Raw genomic sequence first — 16,845 nt, 5'->3', positions numbered from 1 at the left:
ACCGTTTTTTGAAAAAATATAAGTTAGAGTATAAGATGTAACAAAATTTAAAGTAGTTTTTATGTAGTGAAATTACTAGAAAAAAGATGTCTCATATTTTTAATTTAAAAAATCATGTTATTGAAAAATTTATATATTTCCATTATTGCAGACTCTGTAGAAATTAGGGGATATGTAAATCAGTAGAGTAAAGTTTTACATACTCCTGCAAATTATTCAGTATCCAAGTGTGTTTTTAGAAATTTCGGTATTTGTTGAAAATTACTTAAAAGTCTTTTGCAAATCCCTTTACCCAAAGTCTTTTGCAAGGCTTCACAGAACCTAATTTCTGTTAACATATTTGCCAATCATTATGTAATAAATGAATATTTTTTCTAGTCTTTGCTTAAATCTAATATTTAATTTCTAAATTGTTTTCTATAATGAGTCATATTTTATTAATAAAAGTAAAATTATGTATTTGTATTATTTCCAGGTCACAACAGTTACATCTGAAATTATCAATCATTGCAACAAAGAAGGTTGTGAAAAATTTACGAAGAATTTAAATTCTGGCTTAGCCTTTTTTCTTTGTGACTTGTTTTCGGTTGTAGATCGAGGATATGTCTTTTGCCTTATAAAAGTAAGCTTTTTTAATTAATTATTATTTTTTTTATTTCTTCCGTTTTGTTCCTTTAGTAATTTCTTTAAAAATATGCTGTAATTTTGATGTGTAATTATTTTATCTAATTTTGTCTAGAAGTTTCTTGAATTTTTAAATAGGTCATTGTGAGATTTTAGTTGTTAACTGTTTAAAAAAAAATTCAGTTGCATAAGAGAGTTATCTAAATGAATTTGAATTATAAAGTGTAATTATTTTATGTAATAAATGTATCTGCAAAACCAGTTTATAAGTAAATGTGATTTAATGATCTAAACTCATTAGTATGTTAAAAAAAGAAATAATTTGGAATTTGTTTCTTAATCTGTATTTTGCATTTGTTGCTATGGAAAATACTAATGACAAATGTGTATTCATGAAAACACAAAACAAACTAGATTCTCATGTAGGCACCAATAAATTTGTTCTGCTTTTTTTTATAAAATTTTTGGTGAATGTAGTTTATTTATTATAATTTTATCTATAACATATAATTTATATTCTAATTTCTGTTTACTTTGTCATTGCAAGTTTGTTGGAATAGAAAAAGAACTGTCACCTTAAAATCAAGGCTGATTTAATTAGTGTAAAGGTATAAAAATGAGCTATATTGCATTCAAAATATTAAAGCAAACCAACAATTAAATGGGGATTTTAGAAAATGGCATGCTACTCTTATTTAATAAAATATTTGAAAATGTTAAGAATGATAAATTATTTTTATTTAGAGTACTTCTGAAGTGAATTATTGAAATCCATTAGTCTTTCAGATTTTTCTGTAGATTTTGATAAAATTATTTTATTTTTAGGCATACTGTAAGCAAGTACTGTCCAAAATATCTACTGTTTCTGATAGTATATTTTTGATGTCTCTGAAGTTAGACTTTTTGAGAATAATATGCAGCCACGAGCATTTTATAACTTTAAATTTGCCATTTGGAACCCCAGTCTCACCTTCTCCTGCAACTTCTCCATGTCCTAGTGTTGCGTCTTCTTCATCCCAATGCTCTCTTCTTTCTACTGGTACTCTTGTAGAAAAAGGAAATTTCACTGAGCTATCTGTTGAATTCAGGCAACAACATTTTCTAGTAGGGCTATTACTATCTGATTTATGGACTGTGTTGTCTATGAAGTAAGTTAGAGCTTCTTATCTGTCTCCCTATTCATATAATTGTTTCCAAAGTTATGTAAGATATTTCAGCTTTAATTTATGCAATGTAAAATATCTTAAAAATTAAACTTCGATTGATTAGGAATAGTTAAGTGGGTGATATTCTTATTTTTCCACATTACGATATTTGTTTGGGCATGAAGAAATTTATGCATATGTTTATTTATTTCTCATTTTTTGTGTATGTTTATTTATTTACAGTTTTAAATATTTTCTTTTGTAAAAGCCAATTTTAATATCTAGATTTTAGGTAAAATAGATTTTGGTGGTTGAATTTTTATTAACAGTAATGTAATAAGGTGTATTTCATACAATAAATGCATTGTTCTTTTGCTGACATTAAAAAACATTTTTAGAGCAGAGTGTTTTTAAAATTTGAGAATTACATGACATTATGGTTATATTGCTTTGCATTCCACTGGCATATACTAACGATTGAAAATTTATAGATCACCATTGATCAGTGGCCTTCATAGTTATTGGTGACAATGGTTTGGGTTTGGTATATTTGTTTATGGCAAAACACTCGAGGGCTATCTCCCTAAGGGGAGGGATGACTTCTTGGAGGACTTTCTAAAAGAAACTGGCTCGTATAGACGTTACACATGGGGAAAACCATAAAAACGCCCATTCGCAGGATTCAGACCTCAGACCAAACTAGCAGTGTTCAGAAATTTTATCGCTTGGCCGCTGGTGGGCTGGAGACAATGGGTTTGCATTCATTCCACATCCTTCAGTTATTATCAATGGTGTCTTTCACTTTCATTTAATTTTAATATTTTTTAATTTATTGTCCTTCCATTCACCAATAACCTTAAGTATTGGCTGCCAGTAACCGTAGGTCTCCTGTGACAGTTTGCTTGTCATTCAATTTAATTTTATTTTTAAGATTTATCTAAACTCACTGTACTGTCCCATACATACTGGTGACCTGTGAATTCTTCTATAATCACAATCAGCCTACAGGCTGATAGTCATTATAGAAGCCATTGACCAATAGCATTGATAGCCACCAGTACTCTCCATTTTCATTTTTAATTTAAAGTCTATCTAAATGTACTTCATTCAGTCCTTTTAAAATTGGTGACAATTTGGTACCAATATAGGGTGGTGACCATCAATGTGTAGTTCATCAGATGATGACTATCAAATTGTAAGTAACTGATGCCTTTCCAGGCACTGTTCTGCTACCATTTAATTTTAATTTCAAACTTTACATTTACCACTCTGGCATGCTCTGATATACATTCGACCATTATCAAGTAGACCATTGGTGATGAACCAGCCTTGATGGGCACCTGTATCCTTTGATTTAATTTTAAATTATATCTAAATTTTCTGCTGTCCATTGGTCAACTCCAAGTGATCATCAGGTCACCCATTTTCAACAGCCTTGATAGACACCTGTGTCTTTCACTCTTATTTAAATATTGTTCTAAATCTACTTCACTACTTCTTGTTCATGACATATTGGTTGATTCCAAGTGGCCAACAGCCTTGAAGGGTGATCTTTGACTTAATAGTAATTGTAAAATCAATCTAAATTTATTACAGTGTAATTGTTGACCTTAAATAAATCTCACATTGTAAGTCTCCAATGTTCAACACAATACCTAATGTCTTCAATGACAGGCACCTATGTGCTAAATTTAAATTTTAATTTAGAAGTTTATCTGACCTTACTGCATTGGTCCATAGTGGTGATCTGTGGCTTGATTCCAAATGTTCTTCGTCTTGTAGGTCATCCATGAACAACAGCCTTGATGGGCATTGGTATACATGGATTAGATTTTAAATTGAATGTGTATTTAAATTTACACCACTGCTCCCTACCAGTGACTGATTGCTTGACATAAAGTGAATGTCAACCTGTAAGTCACAGATGGCCAACAACCTTTATGAGCATTGTGCACTTCAGTAAAGTTTTAATTTTAGAAACAAATTTATTACATTGCTTAACACTGGTGATATATGCTTTCATCCCTTAACTTGTAAGACACTAGCAACCAGTAGCTATAGTGGACACAAATGTTCTTTAAATTTAATTTTCAAATTTATCTGAATTTTTAATATATCATGCCACAGTATACTTGTGACCCATAGGGTGATCAGAAATGACTATAATCTTATAGATCATTGATTACCGTTAATGAGAATTGGTACTTTATTTTAACTTAAAGCTATTTAAATCTATCTATTTTACTTTGCTGCCTTGGACTGATGACCTATGGATTAATTTCAAATGACCCTCAAATTGTGAATCACCATTAACCAACTGCCTTGATGGGTATCATTGTTCTTTATTTAATTTTAATTTAAAATGCAATTCAAATTTAATGTGCTGCCCCTTTTGGGTGACCCATTTGTGGACCACAAGTTATCATCAGCCTGTGTGTAGCCAGTGACCAACAACTTGATAATCATATTTAGGTTAATTTTGTTTTAATAATCTACTTATACATTTTTAAATACAAATAACATATTCAACTGATGATTTTTATTAACTTCTGCAATATTATTTTATTTGATAAAAGATGTTTCTGCATGGCAGTAGAAATTAGCATTTACACTATTTGAATTTTGAAATTGTAATGGTAGTTATTCAAGGGGAAGTACTGTTTCAGCTTTAGTACTTATGCATTGTATTGGTTCACGATGCTATCATAACACCATATGTATTTTTTTCATTTATGCACATTGAAAATAAAATATTTTATTACTAGCTAGAAAATATGTGGATTAAATTAGATGAAGAATGTATCTAAGAAAATTGCATAATAAAGCATAATTGTACAGTTACATAAGAAAATTGGGTCTTAATGTCTGCAAGGAATATTCATTCCTACATTTCTGTTCCCACAACTGAAAAAAACCTTTACAGGTATTTGATTTGAGAGATTAATTATGTCATAAATAGTTGCATTGAGGAAACACCAAAAAATTTCTTTAAAGATGGCTTAAAAAATTAGTTTTTCATTGGGATAAGTATATTCAATTAAATGGGGATTATGTTGAAAAACTGCTGTATTGACGAAAATAGACAAAATAAAAAACTATGCCTAAATTCCTAGAACTTTGAAAAAAAATCCCTTGTATTTAAATTTATATATGATAGCAAGCCAACATTAATTAGATTATGGCAGGAAGATCATAATAAATTAATATTAAATTTTGTAGCATATTCATTATTAGATTTAGCTTTAATTTTCATTTGTAGCAATGCCATGCTTCATACAAAAGCTATCAATACATTGAGGAATCTGTTAACATGTCATGAATTGGATAGCCGTCTTGCTGAAATTGATCATAGAGCTCGAGTTGCTAGCCTTTATTTGCCCCTTATAGGAATTGTTTTAGATGCACTACCTTTGCTTTATGACTGGCAGACCACAACTATTGGTAAGTATGATTTGGTTTTATATTTGATGACCTAATAAAGTGTCGATTTAAAATAATATCACCTTCATTAATAATCAGGATGTGTTCTTAGAAAAATAAATACTAAAAAATATCATTGAATGGATTAGTTTAAGACATTACATATAGAAGTATGGAAACATATGACCAGAAAATACTTTAATTCTGCTTTATTTTTCTTAATAACTTATGCAGCCATATTTATACAGTCAAAAGTCTTTAATCCAGACTCATCGGGACTTCGGTGATTCCGGATTTTCGGTTTTTCCGGATTATAGATCATCAATTTAAATCTGGTAAGATGGCATGCAGAAATTATACATTAAAAATATGAAACTGTAATTTATGAAATAAAGAGCAATTATGATCTAAAGGGTATCAAAATTTACAAAAAAAAAAGCTTAATATTTATTTGTTTACTTTATTAAACATTTCTTTCAACGTGCGCATGCGTAAAGCATACATTACGCATAAATTAGAAATTAGAAAATTGCAACCAGAAAGCTATTTGATGTGTATTCGTGATATTTATAATGACGAGGAATTTGATTTAAATCATGTCAAAGACGGAGTACATCGAAATGAAATACTACATTTAGTAAGGAATTTTAAGCCAAATAAAATAAAAACATCTGCCCTGAAGATAAGGATAGTGCTGACAGATCAACTTCCAGTTTATTGCGCGCTGCGACATCCCCCCCTCGCAGAGCAGCGTGAAATTGATAAGCAGATATCTGAATGGTTAGAGAAACAAAGGATATGCCTTTATCCATTTTTTGCAGCAATTCCACTTTTTGTATGAGGGACATTGAAATATGCTTTCGCTTTGTAGATCCTTTGGCAGCTCCAGAATCGGAAACTCTTTTTGACATAATTGAAAGTTCAAGCTTACTTTTATAAAATTGCTCTAACAGTCTGCAAAGAATAATAAGCCGGATCCAATTCGAAGATTAAGGAACAACACAATCTGCATCATTAACTGAAATAGATGATTAGATAATTTTAGCTTAGTTTATACCGTCCGTTATACATTAAACGCACATGCGTAAACATATTATGTGCATGCGCAGAAAGCTTGTAGCTTTGAGGTCCGGATTATGGACATTCGGATTAAAGATTTTTGACTGTACATGAATTTATGCAATTTATCTTTTTTTAGCCATTTTAAAGAACTGTTCATAGGTGAAAGCTGTTAATCTGTTTCATATATCACTAATTCTTTAAATGATATCTAGTAATTAAAATTTTCTTCTAAGTTATGTTTACATAATATATTTTACTTGGCAGATATTCATTGCTAGTACTTTCCCCTCTTACTATTATTAGGAGTTCAGGTTAACATTGCCCCAAGTGTAGTTATCTGAGCATTTGCTAACAGGTATCATCTGATTTATTAATTGTAATGTGTAATTGTTCAGTTATTCATATGATAACTATTACTTATTGAATTTGGGGATGACATTGACAGTTTATTTAAGGGTTTTACAACTGCTGTTCAAGACACACATGAGTGTGCTAAGAAAGAAATTAAAGTTCAGAAGGTAAAAGAATGAAGGAACTTGCATTATTAATCATAGAAAGAAATGCTGCTAGGAGGCAGTATCAGAGAGCGAGGCATTGGGATGAAAAACAAAGGTTCAACAGATTAAATAACACTGTCTCTTACAAATGCACAAGCACAACTTGACTGGACTAATTACCTAAATTCTCTCTCCACTAAGGATAATTCTCTTTGGAGAGTGATCGCAAGGTACAAGAAATGTCACGATAACATTCGACCCCTTAAAGGCCACAACAGGATCCATTACACTGAAATTGAGACGGCAGAACGTTTTTTAGCACAGCATCTGGAATCTCACTTTTTCACTAACAACATTCAGGACTCCGCAACAGAAAATCTAGTTTCTAGCTTTCACACCAATTACTCTGCTTGGACAACATTATTCCAGTCATGTTGTCGTAAGTCTATGGCTACATCAGAAAATTAAAAAAGGCCAATGCCCTAGCATCAACAGAATTACAAATCAAATGATCAAAAACTTCCCGTTGAAAACTGTTTTTCTGCTTAGCAAAATCTTCAACATTATTAGGGAATGGCAGTACTTCCTCAACAACTGAAAGACAGCTTTGATCACTCCAGTTCTAAAGCAAGGCAAACCAGCATCTGCACCTGAATCCTATAGACCCATAAGCCTGCTATCATATCTAAGAAAAGTGATCGTAACAATTTTGCTCAGACTCAACTATTATATAGAAGAAAGAAATATCCTCATCCCTTAGCAGTTTGAATTTCGGAGAAATCTTTCGATGATCAACCAGCTGTAGAGGGTGGTGGAGACTATTTCTGAAGGAATGACTAACAGAAAAATCACTGGAGGAATATTTATTGACATTGCTAAGTCTTTTGCTTGTGTATGGCTGGATGCGCTCACTTACAAGTTACACTGTCTGGATTTCCCAGACTACATCACAAACATTATGAAATCCTACCTAACAGGTAGACACTTTGTCATTCACATCTCTGGCACGTATTCTACCCGCCGAGCTATCCATGCTGGCATACCACAAGGATCCTTACTTGGGCCTACATTATTTAACATTTATGTGAATGACATTTCCACAACACCCAACACTACACATGCAATGTATGCTGATGATGCAGTGATCCTAGCACAAATTGCATTTCTCAGTTCAGTCATCCAATGATTACAAGAAAATATATAAGCGCTAGAGACTTGGTTTGCCAAATGGAAGATCCTTGTAAATGTTAACGAAACCCAAGCTATCATATTCACAAGGAAAAAGAACATAAAGAAAGACCTCAAGTTTTATGGAACTACCCTAACCTGGGCCAAGCAAGTCCTTTATCTTGGGGTGATCCTCGATAAACTCTTACATAGACCCCACACGTTACATCTATTCTATGGAAGTTGTGAAGTGCTCAACTCTTCCCCTTAATTGCTTGAAACAGTGTTTTATCTTTAGATAATAAGTTACTCATTTATAAGTCCTTTCTGCATCCCTTACTATGTTATACATGTCCAGTCTGGGTGTATGCCTGTAGAACAAATTGAAAAAAATTGCAAATGGCTCAGAAGTATGTTCTCCACCAGATCACTAATTCGCCTTGGTACATATGTAATAACCATATTCATGGAAAACTTAATGTCGCCCAGCTTAGAATGCATGATTGTAATATTGCCAAAAAGTTTCATGAAAGTCAAGCAACCAATAGCAAGACTGCTATTAAAGTATCTAATTATAACTGTAATGATCTTTGCAACCTAAATAGACCAATGGCTCAGATTTTGCAGGGTTTCAAAGCAAAGCATATAAAATGACTAAAATAAATAATGGGGTAGATGAATGATTTTCATAATTGTATTCTGCATTTTTAAATAAATAGTAACATAATACTTCATATTGTTCAGACTGCATTTATATTAAGTACCTCAGTTTTATTTGAGCTATAAAAAAAACCCCTCTTAACATTAATTAAAGTTGTACATGTGTATAATTTAAATCTTTTGTATCTACTTTCTCAATAAAAAGATTATAAATTTTAACTATTATTGCTAGCGAAAACTTATTAAAATTCAAAATATTGTGAATCTCATTATGAGAAGAGAAAATATTGTTTTTGTGGGTAAAAATTACTCTATATCAATATTAAATATGTAAAGAAAATTTTTAAATGTAAAAAAAATTATCACTTATTGCAGCATTCATTTTGCTAAAACCTATGCACTACTCGTATTCTTATGAATTTTGAAAGCTTTCAGAAATTTTTGTGAATTTTAAATAAAATAAACATATTATTTAAGTAAGTGAAAAATTGTGTACACATGTAATGAAAGTATTTCACTGCACTATTTTAAAGATGAGGAATATATTGAGATGAAAGTGGGCACATTATACAGATTATATATTGTGATTAATTTATTTCAGGAAATGCTGCGGATTGTGAAAATGATTGCCGACTGAGTCATGATGTTGCATCTGCTATTTCAAGTTCTAGTATCCCAATGAAAGACACAATTGTCAAACCATATGATATTTTCCAGGTATACCTATAATTTGAAGGCTTAAGATTTGTAATATTTTCTCTAAACATATATTCTATTTATTAAGGTAATTTAATTACATTAGGGATCTGAAAGTTAAGAAAATGTTACTGTAATTTTACGTCATGTTTAATAAACTCACAGTCATGTGAAGATTTAAAATAAATCTTAAAGATAATTATTTAAAAGCATCTGGTAGTGGTGGTAGAGGTTTAAAATTTCAAAAATAATGATAACTGATTTAAATAAGACTTTCATATTACAAATGCATCAACAGAAAATTTTGTTAATATATATATATATTAGTGTGTTAAATTTTCCTGAAAAATATTGTTCATCAAATTATCATTTGTTACTGTTTCATCTTATTTAAAAAATCTTCTTTTATTTGTCTTAGAATCGTAAACAACAGCTGAAAGAAGACACAACTAGACATTTATTAATGTGTTTACTATGGGTCCTTAAAAATGTTGATAAAAAAGTGCTAAGAAATTGGTGGGCAGACTTGCATCCTCGTCGACTACATCAGTTACTCGAAATTATGTACATATGTATTTCTTCTTTTGAGTATAAAGTAAGTAAAAATCTTCTTTAAAGTTTCTTCATGTCAGAATTTATATATTTAATTAAGGAATTATATACTTTCTTGTAGTTATATTTATTTAGATTTGCTCTTGCATAAAAGTAAAAGAGGAATATATAATACAATTGGGAGAGTTAAGGTTAAATAATCCTTTCTCTAAGTCAAAGAATAAAAAAAGGTGAAAAACTGTTAATTTTCTTTGATCAAAGAAAAATCATAGTTTTTCTGTTTAAAGAAATTAATTAATTAATATATTACAGTGCATTGAAAAGAGTATATGGCGATTTCCATAATAACTTTGAATGTTTAGATGCATGTGCATTAAATTTCTAGAGACTGAGAGACAGAGACAATTTGGTGAGCATTTACAAGACAAAAGTATTATTCACTAAACAAATTAGTATAAAGAAAAGGCAAGTTTGATTCAGATTAAAATGTTAAGACTCTATCAAAACAGATTTGGGAGTATTTTTTATTAAAAAATGCAAGAGAAAAGGGATTTAGTTTTATGATTCTTAAAACTGCTGCTAGTAAATCCTAAATGACATATTGTTTATTGAGAATGAGTACAGAGATTGAAATTAGAACATTTAAACAAAACAGAAAAAATTATGTGTTTGGTTGAATGTAGAGATGAGAGAAAATATTTTCTTTGGGAAAAATAGTTAGCGGCATTTCTTCTATTAAACTGGCTTCCCCCCTTTCTGTATACAGAGTAATATTTTTTAATTTTTCTGATTATCATCGTGCTGTAACAAGTATTGTTTCATATGAAAATCTGCATAGAAGTATTTCTTTAGTTGATCTGTTAAGTTTTCTTCTTTAAAATATTTGTTATCAGCACATGTTGATATAAAACATTTTAACATTTACAATTGTACCAGCTATCATTCATTTCAACAGCTATCATTTGGATTGTAATCTACTTTGTATGTAAGAATTTCTAAAAGTCCATATTTATTCAAACTGCTTATCCAATAATATGCAGCTTGCATACTAATAAGTCTGTGGCAAAGATGTATTTTTCTAGTATGCTCTTGAATTTATCAGTCTACTGTATGCTGTTTGATGAAATGAAGTACACATTAAAAAATGCTTTTCTGTTCAAGTTTTTTATTTAACTCCCAAAATTATGTTATTATGATATAATATACTAGATTGAAAATGTGAAATCCTTGAATTCCTAGAAACATTGAGCAAATGTAAAAGAAAATTACAAAATTTATAAACAGTTACAAAAGATATATTTATAAAAATTGATGTTCAAAATTATAGTGTGTAATATGAAAAGAGTTATAATTTTATCTGATAGCTAAATATGTATGCTTGTGATAAACCATATCCAATATAATGTTCACAATAGCCAGAAATTAATATTTGTTCTTCCATCAGAGCTCTTTAATTATTCAGTGACTTGATTAAAAGTCCATTGACAAAAACAGAATGTCTTCTGATATACAACCTAATGTTTAGAATGCTCCTGTGCTTGTATTAAAATCTAATTTGTTTTATGCTTGCTGATAATCGTAATTTATATATTCTGTGCTAAAACAGTTTTCTGTTACTTGAGCCACACAATACTTGGGTGCAGAATTATTGTCATCAAAAAAAAAAAAAAAAAAAGGAATCTAAACCTATTGCTAGTGCACATAAAAATTAAAGAATTTGTTTTCAATTCTTCTGTACAGCTATGTAATTTTTCTCTTAACCATTTAAAGAATTATGTAACTGTTGACCAATATGCCAATGCACCATTTTCATCTCAAGTGCCATCCTTGTGTTACTGATGTACTATAATATTTATTCAATTGAAATTAAGACTGAAAGACTTATTTTGAACAGCTTTATAAAAGAGGATTGATCTTTATCAAGAGAAAGTCATGCAGAAGTAAAAATTTGAGTAAATATGAGAATTTGGTCTTTGAAAGAGAATTAGTATTTTTATCAAAGTACATTTCATTTAATAATAAATATGCTTTTATTGCTTTGTAATATTGTAACTCTTCAAAATAATAACCATTTTCTATAATATCCATATGTGTCTTTGCCTTTTAATGTTATATACATATTTATGTTTATTCTATTTTGAAAGTAAAATTCATAAAATTTATCAAGCAGTATATATCTCCAAAGTAATGAATTTTATTGCTTTTGTAATAATGATATCCAAGATCCATATGCCATTCAAAATTTAAATAATGTATTTTACACAGGGTAAAAAAGTTTTGATGAAATGCAGCCAGCAGCATATGCAAAAAACGTCTGATATAAAATCTCGTTTGGAAGATGCCATCTTGGGGCATACAAGTGCAAGAAGTGAAATGATGAGGCGTAAAGGTATGTTTTTTTTTTTTTTTTTTTTTTTTTTTTGCTTGATTGATTGATTGCCATGGAAATTTTCAGTTTGATTCGATTTAGGTGCTTAAATCACATTTTGATTTAGCTGCAAATTTTATACAAACTATTTAAAAATTTTTATTAATTGACATTGAAAAATTTTATGTTTAGTCTATCTTTCTGTAAGTGAGCAAGGATTACCATTTTAGTGTTAAATGAATCCATTGCAGTTTTTGATTTCTTCAAACTTTTTTATATGTATTTGAAGATCATAAATTGTTGTTTTTCAGACCGCAATCCACCTTCTCCATCACCAAATGCTGGAGAAAAATTGAGATGGCGAAAAGATCAGATGATATGGAAATCTACTTCTGAATTTGTGGATAGGTTGTATATTCTTTAATTATTTATTATGTTTTGGCATGTTTCTAATTTTAATCTCTCCATTTTATATGATCTTATAGCATTCTTTTCTAAATTTAAATAATCATACAGTATAAATGCTCCCCACCTTAAGATTGAGTTACATTCCAAATGTCTGTTCATACCATGAACTTGTTCATAAAATGTTACTACGTTCGCTATGCATATCTCATATTTGCTAATAATGTTTGTGAGATCAGAGCTGTAAATACTTTCAAATAAATAATCAAAAATACTAAAGCACATAAATAGTACATTTCAATTGCAGTACGCTATAAATAAAAAATTATACATAAATTTAATATTAATTTATTGTACATTATATACCTTGGATTGTCATCTTTGAAGCATGTGTGGATGGAGTGAGGATGATGCTAGTAGACCTTTTCGTATGTGCAGATAAATGAATGCATGGCAAGCCCTCCGAAGATTCATTGGCAAGTAAAAAGGACATTTGTGATGATGAGACTGTATGAGAGTTAGAAGGAGTGTATATGTTAGATGGGCTATCAACACCAATTTCTGAAATGTTTTTCTTAAGAAAATAAACTTATTTGAACAGGTTGTTTTTTTTTTTTTTTTCTTTCTTTCTTTCATCTTAAGTAAGACAAAAGCACTGTGCAGCATTGATCATAACCATTTACCGTATATTCCGGCATATAATGTGCACTTTTAATATAAAAATAGGACCAAAATTTATGAGTGTGCGTTATACGCCAGATATAAAAATGATAGCTTAAAAATAAGGAAATAATTAGGTTTTTACATGTACCAAAATGTTGCTTATCTAAAAGAAATTACATACCTTACGAAATTAAACATTTTTATTATCGGATAGCATGAAGAGTTCATCATGTTCGTCTTCCATTATATCTTTAGCCTTATCATCGAATTTTGTTTCATTTTCACCATCCTTATTATTTTGATCTATAAATAATCTGTTCCATCTTTCACCAACACCAAGCATCCTTGCTGCAGAACGATTTCCTTTTTCTTTTACGAAATGAATAGCTTTGCATTTGAAAACAGTACTGTGTTTGTTTCTTTTCACGGGAGCCATATTTACTATTAAAAGGAACACTAGATTATATTTCAACTAAAGCAAATGGGATTTACTAAAGCCTTCGATTTTCGCTTCAAAATCACAGCTTCAAATGACTACAGAAGAGAAAACATCTAACTTCTAATTGCGCGAATTAATTCAGATTGGAAGTGCTCTACTATAACATTCTTTTGGACAGTTGCATTAAATACAATCCCACACAATAATCAAAATTTAACCCACACACATATGCTTCCCCTTATCACTTGTCATGGCTCACTATTGTTTGATTGTGAGATTTTCTGTCACTTAGTATACATTAGTTTATATTTTAAGCATTTAGCTTTCTTTAATGATTTAAATATCATTTTAATGAATGTAAGTTTGTTTAAACAGAGACTGAAATAAATAATTATACAATTTAGGTAATAAAGGCAAATAGGCCTTCAGAATAGATTCAAAATGCCATGCCACTCAGAGGTTTAAAAAATAATTATTTAAAATGTGAATTGTTAAGTTTAAATAACTCATACATCATAATTTTGCTTGGCAATTTCGTAGTGTAATTTTTTGTTTGTTTTGTTTTGTTTTTGTTCAATATATAAATGGCAGTAGACAGCATTATCAGTTTCTTTTAATTTAAAAATGATGTAAGAAATATAAGTCTTTTATTGCATGGTCTTCAAAATTTATTTCCATGTGGTTTCATTCTTTGCTATGAAAATATGGTAAAGAATCTGCACACGGAAACGAATTAGAAAATAAAAAGGCAGAATGTTAAAAATATATTTGATTATGGACAATTTTTTAATGCTTTTATAATGTAATGCTTGTTTAATCCTGCAACTGTTTTATATTCTGTAGGCCAAAAATGGAAGTTGAAACAGCTGCTCACATTGAAGGTAATCTTGCTGCAGAAGTTAACATGATTGTTCTTGATACGCTTGAGCTGATAGTTCAGGTAATATATCTGATGAGTGGCAAAAGATCATGAAATGCTTTACAATATGTCAGCATTGTGTTAATTTTTCTGAAGAAAAGTGCTTTTTTCAAACTTTATTTCATTCTTATTCACATTATAATATTTATAGGTTGCCTGTCACACAGATGCTTTGCAGGGTGTCTTGAGTACTGTTTTGAAAGTATTACTGCATGCACTTGGATCTAATCAAAGTACCATAGTTTTGCAAAATATGTTTGCAACACAAAGGTCTCTTGTGTATAAGGTGAGTATAAAAAAGTATAGCAAAAGTGTTGTACTTTTGTATAAAAAAGTTGTTGTATAAAAGAAAGTGTTGTACAAAATTTTATTTTAATTATTTTATTTTGCCATATAATTCAACTAATAAAAGGCTATGTGATTTTCTGTTCATAGTACTAGTACAAGGGAAAAAATAGTACTATATGCTGCTGCCATTTTTTTATTTTCATTTGTTTTGTTCTAGTTTCCTGAGCTTTTGTTTGAAGAAGAAACGGAACAATGTGCTGATTTATGTTTAAGATTGCTTAGACATTGCAGTTCAAGCATTAGCAGTGTCAGGTCACAAGCATCAGCATCACTATATTTACTTATGCGCCAGAATTTTGAAATTGGCAATGTAAGGAAGATTTTTTTTTACATTTTAAAACAGTATTTTTTTGGAATAATTAATTTGTTAATCTATTATTTATTACAACTTATGTTTTTAAAATAATTTCCACTGTGAAAGGTTGTATGATACAGTATAGTGGAACTTTTATTAAGAGACATTCCACTTTAGTAGACAGCATCCATTTACTCTCAGAGCAGGAGACTAGTGCTTCTGCTGCTTTGAGTGTGTCTATTAAAATTTGTTAGAAACCACTACTACTCTAATTTAGTAGGCACTCCATGTCAAAAAAACAAAGCCTTGACCCCATGGATGCTTGGTAGTGGAAAATTCAACTATATTTAGAGTTTTACTGAAATCTGTATTTATTAAGAATTCATACATTGTTAATCTTAATATGGAAAATATATTTTTTTTTTAGGATAAATACAATTAAAGCACTACAAAAACATGAGAAAAATTAATTGAATCACATAAGCATTATTTTACTCTGAAACATTTTACCATACCAACATTTACTCTAAAGTTGCTAAATATTTCTTCTTTGAAAAAGTCATTAGGTTTATTTATAAAGAATTTATCAAGGTGCTGTTCGATTGTTTCCTAATAAGAGAATTTTGAAGTAACTCAAAGAGTTGAAATTCTGAGGGAGCATGGTCTGTTGAATACGGAAGATGGAACACAAAACTTCTCAATCATTCTCAATAAGCCTTTATCTGACATTTATGAGCATTGTCATGATAGAATATGAAACCTGGACGATTAGTCAGTTCTGGGTGCTGTGCTTCGATTTCAGTTGTAAAACTGCTATTGTGAACAGCATTTTTTTGAATTTATTATTTGATTTGATGACAACCATTCATAATATACAATTCCTTTATTATTACCATAACACACTGAGTATTATTTTTTAGGATGCATCCTCCCTCATAATGGTACTAAAGAAGGTTTATTTGGCTTATCCCATGATCTGTTTTTTATTACATTGTTTTGCATAGTACCCCTTCTCATTTCCAGAAAAACATTTCAAACCAAGAATCACATGCCAAATTTCAAGCAGTCATATTCTGCTCTTTTAAAAATATTAGGTATTCATGCATTGCAACAGCTCATATACCCAATCTTTTTCGTGAAATCTTGTGAATTTTCAAGAGATAGCTTCTTTTAATGGGTCCTTGTTTATAAAGGATGGTCATTCAGAGGGGCACCATCTTTGAGACTGAAATTTCTGATCTTCTCAAGCCAGCTTCAAACAGTGTTGTAGAAACAGCATTTTGCCCATATACAGCAGAAATTTTATAAGCTGTCTAAATAGCATTTCCCCCTTTTTTTAAATAAAAGAAACACTATATGGAGAAAATGAACTTTTGAGTTCTGCATTCATAAACCTGCACTGAAACAAAAAAATATGTCACAACATATGCAAGAATTATGCAGTGTGAGCAGAAAAGCCCATATCTACACATCTGATCTGCAGGAACAAAATAATTAGAAAAAAGAAATGAGCTTTGATTTGAAAAAATTTCTGAACGACCCAGTATTGTTAATGCAAAGGAAATTTATGATCGTAAATGAGGTT

The 16,845-nt window shown here is 30.0% G+C and overlaps 1 protein-coding gene across 1 annotated transcript in view; it reads left to right on the top strand.

Moving 5' to 3' along the window:
- Zir (dedicator of cytokinesis) overlaps window positions 1–16,845 on the top strand; it is a 108,710-nt gene that overhangs the window by 57,694 nt on the left and 34,171 nt on the right. Inside the window, exons 22-31 of the mRNA XM_085816491.1 lie at window positions 476–622; window positions 1,450–1,772; window positions 5,029–5,210; window positions 9,177–9,292; window positions 9,690–9,866; window positions 12,089–12,212; window positions 12,503–12,599; window positions 14,542–14,638; window positions 14,769–14,903; window positions 15,123–15,275. Of these exons, the coding sequence (XP_085672617.1) occupies window positions 476–622; window positions 1,450–1,772; window positions 5,029–5,210; window positions 9,177–9,292; window positions 9,690–9,866; window positions 12,089–12,212; window positions 12,503–12,599; window positions 14,542–14,638; window positions 14,769–14,903; window positions 15,123–15,275 (1,551 nt within the window). The remainder of the gene's footprint in view (window positions 1–475; window positions 623–1,449; window positions 1,773–5,028; window positions 5,211–9,176; window positions 9,293–9,689; window positions 9,867–12,088; window positions 12,213–12,502; window positions 12,600–14,541; window positions 14,639–14,768; window positions 14,904–15,122; window positions 15,276–16,845) is intronic.

Source organism: Stegodyphus dumicola, chromosome 5 (genome assembly GCF_044657685.1).
Source record: "Stegodyphus dumicola isolate Sdum_Otavi_A_Nest chromosome 5, ASM4465768v1".
In the NCBI taxonomy this organism is placed as follows: Eukaryota; Metazoa; Arthropoda; class Arachnida; order Araneae; family Eresidae; genus Stegodyphus; species Stegodyphus dumicola.
This window is presented reverse-complemented; position numbering and strand designations above follow the sequence as displayed.